General features: G+C 38.5%; 1 protein-coding gene across 1 annotated transcript in view; it reads left to right on the forward strand.

Annotated features, from left to right (window-relative positions):
• LOC148362362 (alpha-parvin) overlaps positions 1–13,862 on the forward strand; it is a 36,928-nt gene that overhangs the window by 7,540 nt on the left and 15,526 nt on the right. Inside the window, exons 2-6 of the mRNA XM_088339762.1 lie at positions 4,043–4,132; positions 7,216–7,286; positions 7,422–7,524; positions 7,632–7,772; positions 10,834–10,949. Of these exons, the coding sequence (XP_088195888.1) occupies positions 4,043–4,132; positions 7,216–7,286; positions 7,422–7,524; positions 7,632–7,772; positions 10,834–10,949 (521 nt within the window). The remainder of the gene's footprint in view (positions 1–4,042; positions 4,133–7,215; positions 7,287–7,421; positions 7,525–7,631; positions 7,773–10,833; positions 10,950–13,862) is intronic.

Genomic DNA, 13,862 nt, shown 5'->3' on the forward strand with positions numbered 1-13,862 from the left:
TTTATGGGGACATCCAGGTAATTGCAAATCGTACTGCCTTGAACAAATAATTTTATTCTAATCAAGTAACATCCAAATGGGTGTTTGCACATATGTCTGTGTTTGATAAATTGCAGTCGTCATATACAAATACAATGGTCAGAGTGGCGTGAGGCTTTTGCAGCATCCAGTGCACATAGCAAAATCCATAGGTCATTGATTTTCCTAAAAGGGACTTTTTTTTTCTTATGCTTCTCTCAACATCGTCTCGCGAGCCAGATTATATCTGTTGGCGGGTATGATGTGTCCTGTAGGCTGTGGTTTGATCGCCGTGTTATATATGAATAGAAATAGGAAAATTCCAAAACGCCCACTGACCAGTACTGAAAATGGCTCCCAAATTATAGGTCAATATGTTTTTTTTTTTTGGATCTAAGAAAACATAAAGAATGGAAAATATCAGGAAAAAATGTGTTTAAATTGGTTATATCCATGTTCTAACTGACATAAGAAACGCTTAACATCCATTTCTCTCTATACAGATACATGATCAGTTCCTAATAAAAAAATCTGAATACATAACTTTAAAATTAATATATCAATTATACATTCAATCTACCAGTGCCCATTTTCAAGGAAGATGTTTTTGTGGTTGTCTGTGTATTCTAGCCCCCAATCCTTACATTTACAACCTCATAATAATGTTCCAGGTTAATTTCAGAAATGCATATCAAACTGTTATAGCCTTTGTTGTAATATTGAAATATGTCATTGCCCATATATAGTCATGATTATATAATATCTTCATTTATAACTCCATTTATTTAGTCGGAATTATGTAACTTTTGTTGTGTTTTGTTTTATGATATCCCCCTACTTCTTTGAGTGCAATGCACATTGAAAGATGGGAAACACCAATTTTAGTTCCTGAAAAGATCTTCAAACAAGCACATCCCTGACAGGATCACACTTTGTCAAGTCCAGCTTTTGTCCGTTTTAACGAAATACATTTGATTGCCTCACCAACGGTCGAGCGGCATGTGTAAGATATCCTTTAAGATGACGAGACAGTCATCTGGATAATAGTGCTCTATTCAACTGCATGTTTGACTTGTCATGAATTTTCAATCAAATTATGGATTATACTAGGGTGGTAGGGGCACCATTTCCTGTGGTGTGTTTTGGGCAAGTGCAGCCTGGTGGCGCCCATCCCTCCCCAAGCCAACAAAATGTCTCCACCCGGTGCTGAGATGGCTTGACTGTTGCAGTACATACTGCTTGGGCTCTGGAGTGCTTTGTTTACTATTACCATATCTCAGCCTGCCTAATTCTGATGCATGTGATGCATTTTTGTACGTACATAAGCCTCACCTGACCATAAGCCGTAGGTGCCCACATTGAAACATGAGATATTTACAAATAAAGACGATACACAGATAGTTTTGATAATAATGTGGTACCTTAACCCCTTAACAGTCCGACAGCCGACCTCTGACCATTTCAAAATACACTCATCAGAGAAACATCACCATTGGTCTGAAACAAGATACCGAAAACCTATAAAGCCAAGGTAACTCACCATAGTGTCTCCTGGCCGTCTTCAACTTCTTTGAATGTCTACGAAAATGGCTTCGTTATATCAAGGACAATCTATAGACTCCAACCGTGTAATATATGTATTACTAAATGTTTCAATCGAGGCTTAAAACACACTTCTATAGCATATGAATAACTTATATTTTATGTTGATAATATCTGTGTATTATTTGCCCTCATGTAGGTTTTAGATCAGGTGATGTCTGTGGTTTGCAATAATCTGTGGTCTGTGCAGCTCTTTGAGACTCTTTGTGATTAAGGGCAATACAAATAAACATGACTTGACTAAACACACGATAATGCCGACAGATAAATAAGCATTTTTGCTTTATTGGGCGATTCTTCTTGTATTCCGTTCGTTTTGCCACATTATTTCCGTTTGCAAATAAACAGACTTGTAAAATGATTCCAATATGGTAGTTAACGCTCCCCTTTCGATTGACACCTTTTCCATGATGAGGGTCTCTCCGTGCTAGTTTCATTCTTGCACAAAGCGTGAAAAAAGTCGTGACTTATAGTCCAAATTTTATGGTATTTTATCGCACAAGTTGATACTTTGAAATGCAGTAAGCGGTTTCTGGAACAATCCAGTGGTTCCTATCTGTTCACGTGTCACTACTTTACGAAATCATATTACATGTTTACGGACATTTGGCTGTAGTCCCTTTGTAACACTCTGTCCCAATTTTTTTTATAAATCCAGTACTTGGCCAATACAAAAAAGACTGTTAATCAGTCCCATAGATGCAAAATCGATAATATAATTTGTTACTTGTTTACTCAAACTGTAATGCCTGATTAAACTTGGTACTGATTTGCTGTGTGTTTAAGAATGGTGTTGATTATGTAGACCCCTTTCCATTCAAGCAAAGCAATTCACAGGATGTTCGCTACATGCTTCCAATGTGAATGTTTTGAATGGATAAACCTCTTCAGTTATCTGACAAATCAAGAAGAAAGGCATGCTGGGCATGTTTAAAGGCCTGTAGCGAAACAGGAAGCCTCACTGCATGACTTTTGATGAAAGAGACTCATTGCACTACATTTCTAAAACCCAGGCGTTCTTCCTGATGCAATTGAGCTCTTTCTCAATAAAGAAAGCACCTATGTACTAAATGAGAATAACTGTGGATCAGTTTAACGGATTCTTTAACCTCCAGGGTTGTCGTGTTTTTTCGTGTTGTGTCTTGGGCAAGTACAGCCTGGCAGCACCTCTCTTTCCAGACCATTTTTTTGGGTAGGGGTTTGATCACCCACATGAAACAGATAGTACTGGTCTCCATGGTTACCAGTAGCAGGATAAGTCTTCTGAGATGACTCAGATACAGCACCTTCATCATCTGATCGGCGTTGTTTTCTGATGTAAAGCGCCGTTTCGCTCTCTGGAGTTGAGCTGGACCTCTGCATTGATGGGCAGCGGCATGTGACAATACTGATACTAGATCCTAAATCACTGGAGAAAAGGGATTGTGTTCCAAAATTTGGAGTATCATATCATGCTTGATGTAAATGAAATGAAATGATCTGCATTTATATAGCGCTTTTCAAGTCAATGACTTCCCAAAGCACTTTACATTGTGCTTCACATCTCCCAATAGCGGCCGTGATCTGTGCAGCCATGTAAGGCGCTAACCTGCTTATTGGGGGTTCAGTGTCTTACCCAAGGACACTTCGGCATGTAACACGGACAAGCCGGGATTCGAACTGGGATCCCTTAATCCTAAAACGATCGCTCTACCTCCTGAGCTACTGTCGCCCCATGTTAAGTGGCTTTATTCCCCTCGTTATGAATTAAATGTTAAAATGTACCGTTTACCAAATTGTTCAAATTAGTTATCTGACTCCATTAACTAAACACCACCTAACAATTCGCGCTTGTTTCTTGATGGGAAAATATTGACAAGAGACCGGCATTTCCACATGGGGGCAGATTTCATTTCTTAAACTATTTAACTAAGTGAATTCCATCAAATTAACCGAATTTGTGTCACTCGAGTCTCCTTCAAGCCTTCTCTCTCGATCCTCTCTGATCTTCTTTCTTTCTTCTGCCCACGTTTTTTCCACAAATTGGTGTTCCGGCTCCTCCGATGGGCGTGCCAGGGAAAGCCCCCCCACGTGGGGTCCACCCCCTGACCTCAATGTCTGAAAAACTCAAAACAACACCGAGTGTTTATCAAAACAATGCTTGACGTCCTTCGTCAGAGCCCTGTTATCAAAATTCCCGAGCCAAAACATTCCGCATCTGGATCAGCGTGACCTGTCATTGAACTTCAGCCTACCCGGTGAAAATCTTCATTGCACTTGATAAATGTAACTTGTATTTAATCGTATAAAATCCTTTATAGTAAAATGTATAAAATCCTTCACCCTTTGGTTACCCATTTTATAGTGGAAACAGTCAAGACAATCTGACATCAAAGTTATGTTTTACTGATTTTTTGTGTGTTTGTGTTTCTCTTCACTACAGTGTCTGAGCTTCAGGAGGAGGGGATAAATGCCATCAACCTTCCTCTCAGCCCCACCCACTATGAGCTTGACCCGGAAGACACCATGCTAGGTATTCGTTTCAAAGTCAATCCCTCATTTACGCACATTAAGAGTTTGATTGTCAACAGATGCAGAAGTTGAATACTCCGAAGTAGGGCCGCACGATTAATCGAAATCGAATTGACATCGCGATGTGACGTAGTGCGGTTGTGAAATCGTAAGAACCCGCGTTTTTTTTAAAGGATTTAGAGTTTGTTTTTTGATCGATTGATAGATAGTTTGGCCAACTAGAACGGCGCTATACACTAGAGCAAACATGCTGGTGTTTTCGCTTGCCGGCTTTTTTCGTCTTCTTACTCTATGTAATTTGTTAATTGGTTAAATGGCATGTTTATGTGTCGTTGATTGGAATGTTTTTTTCTCGCTGCGACGCTCCTTGGTAGGGGGGAGTCGTTAAATGATGCAATCCCTATCGCGTTATCTTTCAATCTACACCAGGGGTGCCAAACAGGCAGCTTGTGGGCCGGTTAAGGCCCGCTAAGAGATTGAATCCGGCCTGCGTGACAACGCTCAGAGAAGCGCAAGAGAAAAATGAGCTGCAGGTTGAAATATGTCCTCTTGATGTTCCTAAAGCCAGGTGCCTCTTACAAAGACACTTTACTTGTGTTTCTTTCTCTCTCTTTTCCACCCTTTTTCTCTCACTCTCTGTCTCTCCTTCTTTCATTCTCTGTGTCTCTTTTTCTCCTTCTTTGTTTCTCTTTGTCTTTTTACCTTCTTTTGCTCTCTCTTCCTTTTTTTCATTTTCTCTCTTTCTCTCTCTTGCTTTCCCTTTCTCTCTTTCTCCCTTTCTCTCTTCTCTTTCTCTCTTTCTATTTATCTTTTGATTTCTTTCTTTCTCTTCCTTCCCCCTCTCTTACTAGTTCTCTTTTTAATCTCTTTTGTTTCTCATGTTCTCTCTCTTTTCTCTCCATTTTTTTTCTCTTTTTCTATCTTTCTTTGTCCTACCCTCTCTTTTTCTTTCCCTCTCTTTTTTTCCTCTCTAATCTAATAATCCGGCCCCTGAGAGAATGTTTGTTCTATTGTGTGGCCCCCGAGTTAAAATGAGTTTGATCTACACTAAACTCTTACCAGCCTATTTTTGAGGGCACTTAAGCACCCACAAATTCAACCCAAGAGCCCCAAAAATGACTTTACAATTATTTTTAAAACTCTCTTTTCTTTAATAAAGAACAGGATAAGTCTACATATGACCAAAACACTTTAGAAAAATAAAGAAAGGAAAATGAAACAAAAATGTGAACAACGCAACATCAGAAATACTCCACTGCCTTGAAATAGTTATGGTGATTTAGTTCGAGCACTGCTCCAAAGCTAGTTTCCGAGTAAAACTGGGCCAAAACCGTTTTTCCACAAGAAAACTTCTCTTAAAAACATTCCACTGTTCTCTAATAATTTTTTTAATTTTCTACACCAAATAAGATTTTAAAAAAAACATTAAGAATTAATGTTAAACTATAAATATATTGATGTGAAAAAGTGAAAATGAATCCGTAATTTGAATTGGCTTTACTTACGTTAAAGGGACAATGTGTATTATATGACTACAAGATGTTGCTGAGTAGTGCAACCAAAAATGAGTGCAAGGTAGAATACAACCTATAGAGACTCGAAAGTGACCAAAATGGACAATTTTATTTTTTTGCCTAGCCTTTTTGAGGTTTTTAGTTACCCTTTGCACCAAGATGGCTGACAACTAGCTCATGTTATGTAAAATAAATGCATATTTCTCGGGCAACGAGAATTAAAAAAAAAAAAGCGCGCTCGTTTCTTGATGGGAAAATATGGACAAGAGACCGGCATTTCCACACGGGAGCAGATTTAATTTCTTAAACTATTTAACTAAGTGAACTCCATCGAATTTACCGAATTAGTGTCGCTCGAATCTCCGTCAAGCCTTCTCTCTCGATCCTCTCTGATCTTCTTTCTTTCTTATGCCCACGTTTTTTCCACAAGCTGGTGTGCCGGCTACTCCCATGGGCTTGCCCGGGTTTGTTGTTTATATTATAGTTTGTGTATTTATTGTTCTTTTAAATGAAAGATTTTTTTCTACCACTTGGACCGCTAAATAATACAACTGCTCCTTTAATCTTTCATATTACGGTGGGGGGCTGCAATTGGCCTCTAGAGCGCATGTTAGAGACCCCTGCCCTAGATTGTCCACTCACCAGGGTCTCACAAAATTCTATGGGAAACGCTGATGATTAAGTACTCACAAAAAACAAAACTACCACAGAAAATACACTTTTAAAAACAAAAATAGCATCGAATTTGCAACAATAGTCTGAAAATCGGCGATTATCCTGCAGCCCCACTTTGTGAGTGCACGACAATGGTGTAAGTTACGACCAACAGTAGCTTTTGTGTGAATGTTTATACAGCTTGTTATTTTTATTTTGTTATTAAATTCACCGGGTCACTGTTCACACAACATGCACTTCAAAAGCTGCATAGTTGTTCTTTGAAGTTTGCTTAATTTTGCATAGAAATTCTTTGAAAGGTCAGAAGTATAAACACTTGAACATGCAACGATTAACTTAGTTTAATTTGACATGCGACAATAAGCTCCATTCCTGAGATTATTGTTCACAAAGAACCAACATTTGCAGCATTTAGATCAGTTGTCCCCAACCTACGGCCCCCTGAACAATACTGGAAAGCATTTTGACCCACATTTTTTTTTTCATCTTCAAAAGAACTCTAAAGTTCATGAGCGCGTTTTTCGTTGTAACCCAATCCCGGGTCAGATGGGTGAGAGCGCCAAACTCCTACCAAAAGACCAGTGATATTTATGAAATATGAAGATGCATTTGGTTTTGTCTCATTTTCACACATGAGTCACAGTACCTGAGACAAATGTTATTTTCATTGCGCATTTCACAAGTTAGTATAACAGTGGAATAAGATAATAGAATTTTTGTCATTGCAACATATGTAATGCAAGTTTCTGGTACTGTGACTGAAAACAGTTTGAAAATCAATAATTGAATTCTTTGTAACTTCGTGTTTGATAAACAGAGGAAAAATGTGAAATTGTCAACCAAAGCATATTTTACTGCTGTGCACAGTCTTAGGTCTGAAATGTTCTTCTTTTAGAGGAGAATGAAGTGCGCACCATGGTGGATCCAAACTCCAAGAACGATCGCAAGTTACAAGAACTTATGAAGGTCAGTGCTGCCGGGTAAAATCATTCTGACATCTTATCTAAATCTAATCACAAGTGACAGCTGAGTTCCTGCATATGATCTTAGACGCAAGAATCGTATCTACAGTCCTGAAGAAAATGTCATGTGCTATTCTAGGTGTTGATTGACTGGATAAATGATGTTCTTGTTGGGGAAAGGATCATTGTGAAGGATCTGGCTGAAGATCTCTATGATGGGCAAGTCCTGCAGAAACTATTTGGTGATTATTCTAGTTTTAAACTACATGTTTTTGCTTGACACTAAGCTGTTTTATGTTCCTTTACAAAAATTGAGATTGCTTTTATTTTATCATGTTCAAACGTTTAGAAAAGCTAGAAGGTGAAAAACTGAATGTGGCGGAGGTGACACAGTCAGAAATCGCACAGAAGCAGAAACTCCAAACAGTGTTAGAACGGATCAACGACTCTCTTAAACTCTCTACCAGGAACATTCGCTGGAATGTGGACTGTAAGTTACTCAAATCCTCACACAAACATTCTTAGAAGGGGATTAAAGTGGCCTCTTCGCATCATATCTCATGTTAAAAAAGGAAGCATTGTTTTTTCTCAATTTTCGTGGCCAAGAGGTTTAGCAACTATGATGTACTCTTATGTGTGCATGTGGATGTAAAAGTTATCATACAAAATGCGTAATGGGAGGGCAGATTTCCTAAGTAAACTGAGGACACACAAGTAACAAAAAAAATATTTTTGTAATAATCATAACAATGTAATGATGAACCAATTAATACCACTCTTCAACTTTGAGTTTTTAATCTTTTCCATTTCCTTAGCTTAGACAAACAAGCCTTGTTAGTATGCATATGCATGCCTTTCAAACCTCATCTCATCTCATTAGCTGCACCGCTTACCCTCAGTAGGGTCGCGGGGGTGCTGGAGCCCATCCCAGCAATCATCAGGCAGTGGGCAAGGGACACCCTGAACTGGTTGCCAGCCAATCGCAGGGCACACAGGGACAGACAACTCGCTCGTTCATTCACACGTAGGGACAATTTGGACCGGCCAATCCACCTGAAATGCATGTCTTTGGAATGTGGGAGGAAACCGGAGTGCCCGGAGGAAACCCACGCAAGCACGGGGAGAACATACAAACTCCGCACAGGAAGTCCGGTAGCTGGATTTAGATAGATAGATAGATAGATACTTTATTCATCCCCGTAGGGAAATTCACACTTCCAGCAGTCTACCCCGTTGTTTATTAACATGATGCCCTAGGGGTGCTTGTAGCGGAGTGGATGAACCCACACAGGAGGTTCCCAAGACCTTAGAACTCTGCCGCACACGCGCTAACCACTGCTCCGCCGTGCTGCCCCCTTTCAAACCTGAGTGACTTAATTGTGTGCCAGTTAGGCTCACAATTTGTATTTTCTTCCCCAAAATGTTATTATTTTCTTTGATTTTATTGAATAAGCGAAACAATATTTACTGTTGAACAGCGCTCAGAGTTGTGAAGACTTCTTCCCATGTCCGATCGAAGTACACACATTTCAGGGACTTTTGCTCTGTAACATTATTCAGGGTTTGTACGGGTGCTTGAAATCCTTGGAAATGCTAGACTTTTCCTCAAGGATTGAAAAGTACTTAAATTTGGGGGAAGTGCTTGAAATTATTGCTATGTTTCTCAAAAAGACTACTTAAAAATGGTGCCGACACTGCTTTATGGTTACTACGTTCTACCATTCCATTTCTGGGTTTCTTCTTTTAATTGTACTGGAAAAATTGGAGAGTTTTATTTAAAAACTCCTTAAAGTGTTCTTAGTTTGGCCATACATAAAATGGTTGTACAAACTGTGATTATTGTCAAATATTCTTACCAGAACCTTCAAGGCTAGGGGTAAGATCGGGCCTAAAAAAATCCAGCCTAACCCGACCTGGCCCCCGGGTAGACGAGCTAGAAATTATTAAATGTTCGCGTGTCAAATGATTTCTTTTATATATCATGTTTATGGTTTATACTGGCTGAAAAAATAAATACAATACAATACAAAACATTTAATAAACTATTGGAATGTTTGTTGACTTTTAATTTATTTTTACAAGTCTTCACCTGGGACCAATGTTCCCTCTAAACTGCGTGTGTGCGCAATTGCGCACGACCCAGAGCTTTTCCGCGCACAAGAAAATCTAGCCAAGCTCACAAAAATCAGGGCTCAAAATTGCTAATTAAGAAGCAAATTAAGTCAAAGTTACAGTGCATGAAGGTAAAAATACACGGGTTGAGGAGAACGAAGTTGAGTAAAGTCAGTAGAGTTTTTCGAGAACCGGCTTCTTCGCCTCGGCTCACTAAAAGAACCGGCTCTTTCGGGTCCCAAGCGGCTTTTCAGGTAGTTTTTGCTTCTTTAATCCGTACACGACCAAATATTATGTAAAATGCACAAAATAACTTAAAGGAAGAGGGACAAATAGAACAAAAAAGGAAAAAAATACCAAAATGAAAAAGTAGTGAAAAGCTGAGGAAAAAAGAAACAAAAGGAAGAGAAAAAAGAAGGAAAAATTCAGAAAAATCCAGAAAGAAAAGAAAAAAACAAAGGATAAAAGTAAATAGAGAACAAAAAGACAAAAGTAACAGCTAGGAAAAATAAACACAATGAGATTTTTTAAAGGAATTAAAAAATATTGAAAAAAAAAACAGGGAAAAAGAAGAAAAGGTTTGTGTTGCATTCAAATAATTCCCAATTATACCAAGTCAATCTTGTTGCCAACATTGTACTTCCACTAAAAAAAGTGATTAAATACAGTTCTGTATCGTGAAACCGACTAAATAAGCCCCCCAAAATGTTAGTATTATGCGACAAAAGATAGCAGGAAAAAAAGAAAATCTTGTGAAAGAATTATTGTAAAAACAAATGACGTTTGTAGGCCGTACAACCTTTGCAATAATACATTAGTCAATTCATTCAAAAGTGGAAAAAAAAATTTGCATTGCCGGAAACTCGGCAAAATGTAACTTGATGTCAAAATTGGACATGTTTGATAATGACTTAGTTGCCACACTTGTGATTGCTGTTGCTCACTGTTGTTTTAAGCGTTGCTCACCGACTTTGTGTAAACCCTCAGACCTGTGGAAAATTAGAGGGAACATTGCCTGGGACCTGTCATCCATGTTGGACTCGATTGTATATTCATTATGAAAGAAGAAAGACAAATCAGGAGAAATGCTATTTTGGTTACTTCAGAGAAATTGTTGCTTTTGAACAGCAAAGTTTTTGTTCATGTAATGTTGTACCATATATCATCTGTTCCACGCTATAATGTCCATCAATCGTTGCGCAAATAAGGTAACGCTTATCTAATTTTGTCCGCATTATTATTATTGGGTCACACTCAAATTTAGGGCTAATTTGGGGTTTTTGGATGTGCCCCAAGAAAACTTCAATAAAGGAAATACTGTAATGTATAATTTTTACTAGATCCTTTATCTTTTGTTTTAGGCATGTGTTTTTGCCGGTACTGTTCTTGAATTTTGATTAATCACTAATACAACTTTTTTGGGCTTTCCCCAAATACAGCGGTTCATGCAAAAAGTATCGTTGCCATCCTTCATTTGCTGGTGGCGCTCTCACAACACTTCAGAGCACCCATAAGGTTGCCAGACCACGTTTCTATTCAAGTCGTCGTGGTCCAGGTGAGTGTCAGCCGTGCTCAACTCTTTGCCACTTTTGAAAAATATTCTTTTACTCTGTTAATGTCTTATATGTTCATTTTCAAAAGCCACAACCATCTGTTTAAAAATTTAGCGCATCAATTAACGGATTATGCACAGATTTTCAATTTAATGCTACTTGGGCCGGTCCCTGTGAATTCAGTCCGGGGTTGCAATTCTAACTAATAACTACAGTTTTCTCACCTTTTCGACTAACCTTTGGCGACATCCTTTGTGCCGTGCGACAAAACTGATTTTACTTAACAACAACATGTACACGGTCATTTGCTGGCAAAAAATAAGGGTTTAAGCCAAGGTTGTCACGTGTATGTGCTGTGTTAATCAATTTTCATTGGGGCATGTTAGGTTCAATACACTCACGTACTGTTCATTATTTTTCTCAATATATTTATGTAGGGAGCATGAGTTTCCTAGCCTTGGAGCCGAATAATATGTGTTGCCATTTCACTCTGACACAGTGGAGTGCACGACTACAAATGGCAAAGCAGGGGTGGGCAAACTATGGCCCGTGAACCGGACCAGGCCCGCCAATGGATTCAATCTAGCCCTCCACACAAAGCCTAGCGTAGCACAGGAGAAAAATGAGCCGCATCACACCTGACAAAGACCTGCTGTTTTGAATACAGACGCACCCCTACTTACAAACATTCGAGTTACGAATAACGGTACATACGAACATTTCTTCCGGATGACGAAAAATATCCGGACATTGCTGTAAGTTAGATTTTGTATTGTGTGCACCTTTGTCTGATTAGAGGACAGTGCTGTAGTGCTTCTTTCCACCGCGTGGCACTGTGAGAGGTAACTCAGCATCCACCCCGAAGAACTTCCTGTTTTGTGTAAACATAAAAACATGTACTGTATCGCTCGTGCGCTAAGAACTTTGACGTTTTTAGTTTAGTATCTCCTGCATTCATTCTGTATGGTTGGGGTTAAATGTAAAGGAGAGGCGAGCCGTTTTTTGTGAAACAAAAGTGGAATAAGAAAGCTTGATGCGGTTGAGAAAACGGTCGGTAAGCTTTTTTTCGGCCACTTTTTAACCACGGAGGAGGACCTCTTCCAAAAGTAAGTTAAACTGAATTTCATTTATCTTTATAGAGCATATTATTTGCTCAAATATTTATTTTTTTAGTACAAAAATGTACAGGTCACTTATACAAGCCCTAAACATACTTGTATAAACATACAAAATATAGCACTGAAGCAACTTACGAACAAATTCAATGATTGTCCGGAAACTCGTTCGTAAGTAGGGCACAGCTTTATGTCCATTAGATATCGCCAAAGCTAAGTGCCACTCGCAAAATAAACCACCCCTCTGTAGCAGTATTTGCTAACTAATATCGATCAACCATTGATTAATGAAGCATCCCAATGTTATTTGACTTAAAATTCGCAGATGCGCTGTTTAGGGAAATACGGTTGCATTCACCTGGAATTTTTAGCCCGTGTTCCCCCATCAAAACCATATTTTTCATTGGGCTCATTGCCAACATAATAGCTGGCTACATTTTTCTCTACTTGTTATTAAGATATTACATTTCATGCAATAAAACACCTCTAACATTTTCCTATTGCATTGAGTTATTCAATGCAAATTATACAATTTAAGAAAAGGGGGATGATACCTTGCTAGTACTTTTAATTATCTTTTTTATTTGTAATTTATTTTTAATATTTTGAGTGTTTTAAAACAAACTAGGTTAAATGGTCCCTGTACAAAGAAATAGTAAATGAAACCTAACTTGTGTAGGCAAATGAGAAAAAGCGAATTGGCTTATAATTTGCTCATCTTTCCTCACGTCTTGTGGCATCTTCAACAAACTCGTAAGGGCCGCAGCAACATTAAACTTTCACATTAAGGTGAGGGCTTCAAAATATTTTCCAGTGAGCCAATCACGGCCCCTTGTCTTGCAAGGTGAAGTCACCTATAAACGTTGTATCCTGTCTACCTTTCAATGTTGGCTTGACGACTGTTTAGGCATGTTTCAGTCATTGTCATATATACCGTATTTTCACGACTATAAAGCGCACCTAAAAGCTTTTATTTTTTTTCAGAAGCTGACCATGCGCCTTATAATACAGTGGGCCGTATATAACTAAGACAAGGATCCGCCGATTTGATTTTTCCCCGTAGGCCAAGTAGTCCGCGGTGTATGCTGAGTTATATATATACTTGTGTGTTTTGGAGTTTTTTTACGGTTGGATTTACTACACTCACGAATGTAAAAGGACCATGGTTTCGTATTATTATTAAACGTGATGGCTGCAAGACGACTTAGGCGAACTTCCCCGATTTTATATTTTCCCAGTATCTTGTTTCAGACGGACCTTGATATTTCTGTGATGAGTCTATTTTTAAACTCAATTCAACTCAATTCAAAGTATTTATTGTCATATGCACAGTAAACAACCACGTTACCCTGCACAATGAAATTCTTACATTGCTGTCTACACATTTGCCAGCAAAAAAGAAAATAAAAACTGAGAAATGGTTGGCATTTCTTGATTCCCAAGAGTTTAACCTTCCTGATGACGCATTTGAGTGATTGGTGGCATCGTACAGACACCGTGTCCGTACGTGTCTGAGATATGTATTTGCTTCTTTGCGAGCCGTCAGAAGTTTTACTGAACTATCCGACTGTTTTGTTGACGTTCCCATAAAGCGCCATATAGTCCGGTGCGCCTTATGTATGGAAAATATAGGACAGAAAACTATTTTTGGGGGCTGGCGCCTTATAAACCAGTGCGCCTTATAATCGTGAAAATACAGTGTGTGTGTGTGTGTATATATATATATATATATATATATATATATGTATATATATATATATATATATATATATAATATATTAGGGTGGAGCTTATATGACC

This window comes from Urocampus carinirostris, chromosome 7, assembly GCF_059441175.1.
Source record: "Urocampus carinirostris isolate Australia breed hairy pipefish chromosome 7, RoL_Ucar_1.0, whole genome shotgun sequence".
Lineage (NCBI taxonomy): Eukaryota > Metazoa > Chordata > Actinopteri > Syngnathiformes > Syngnathidae > Urocampus > Urocampus carinirostris.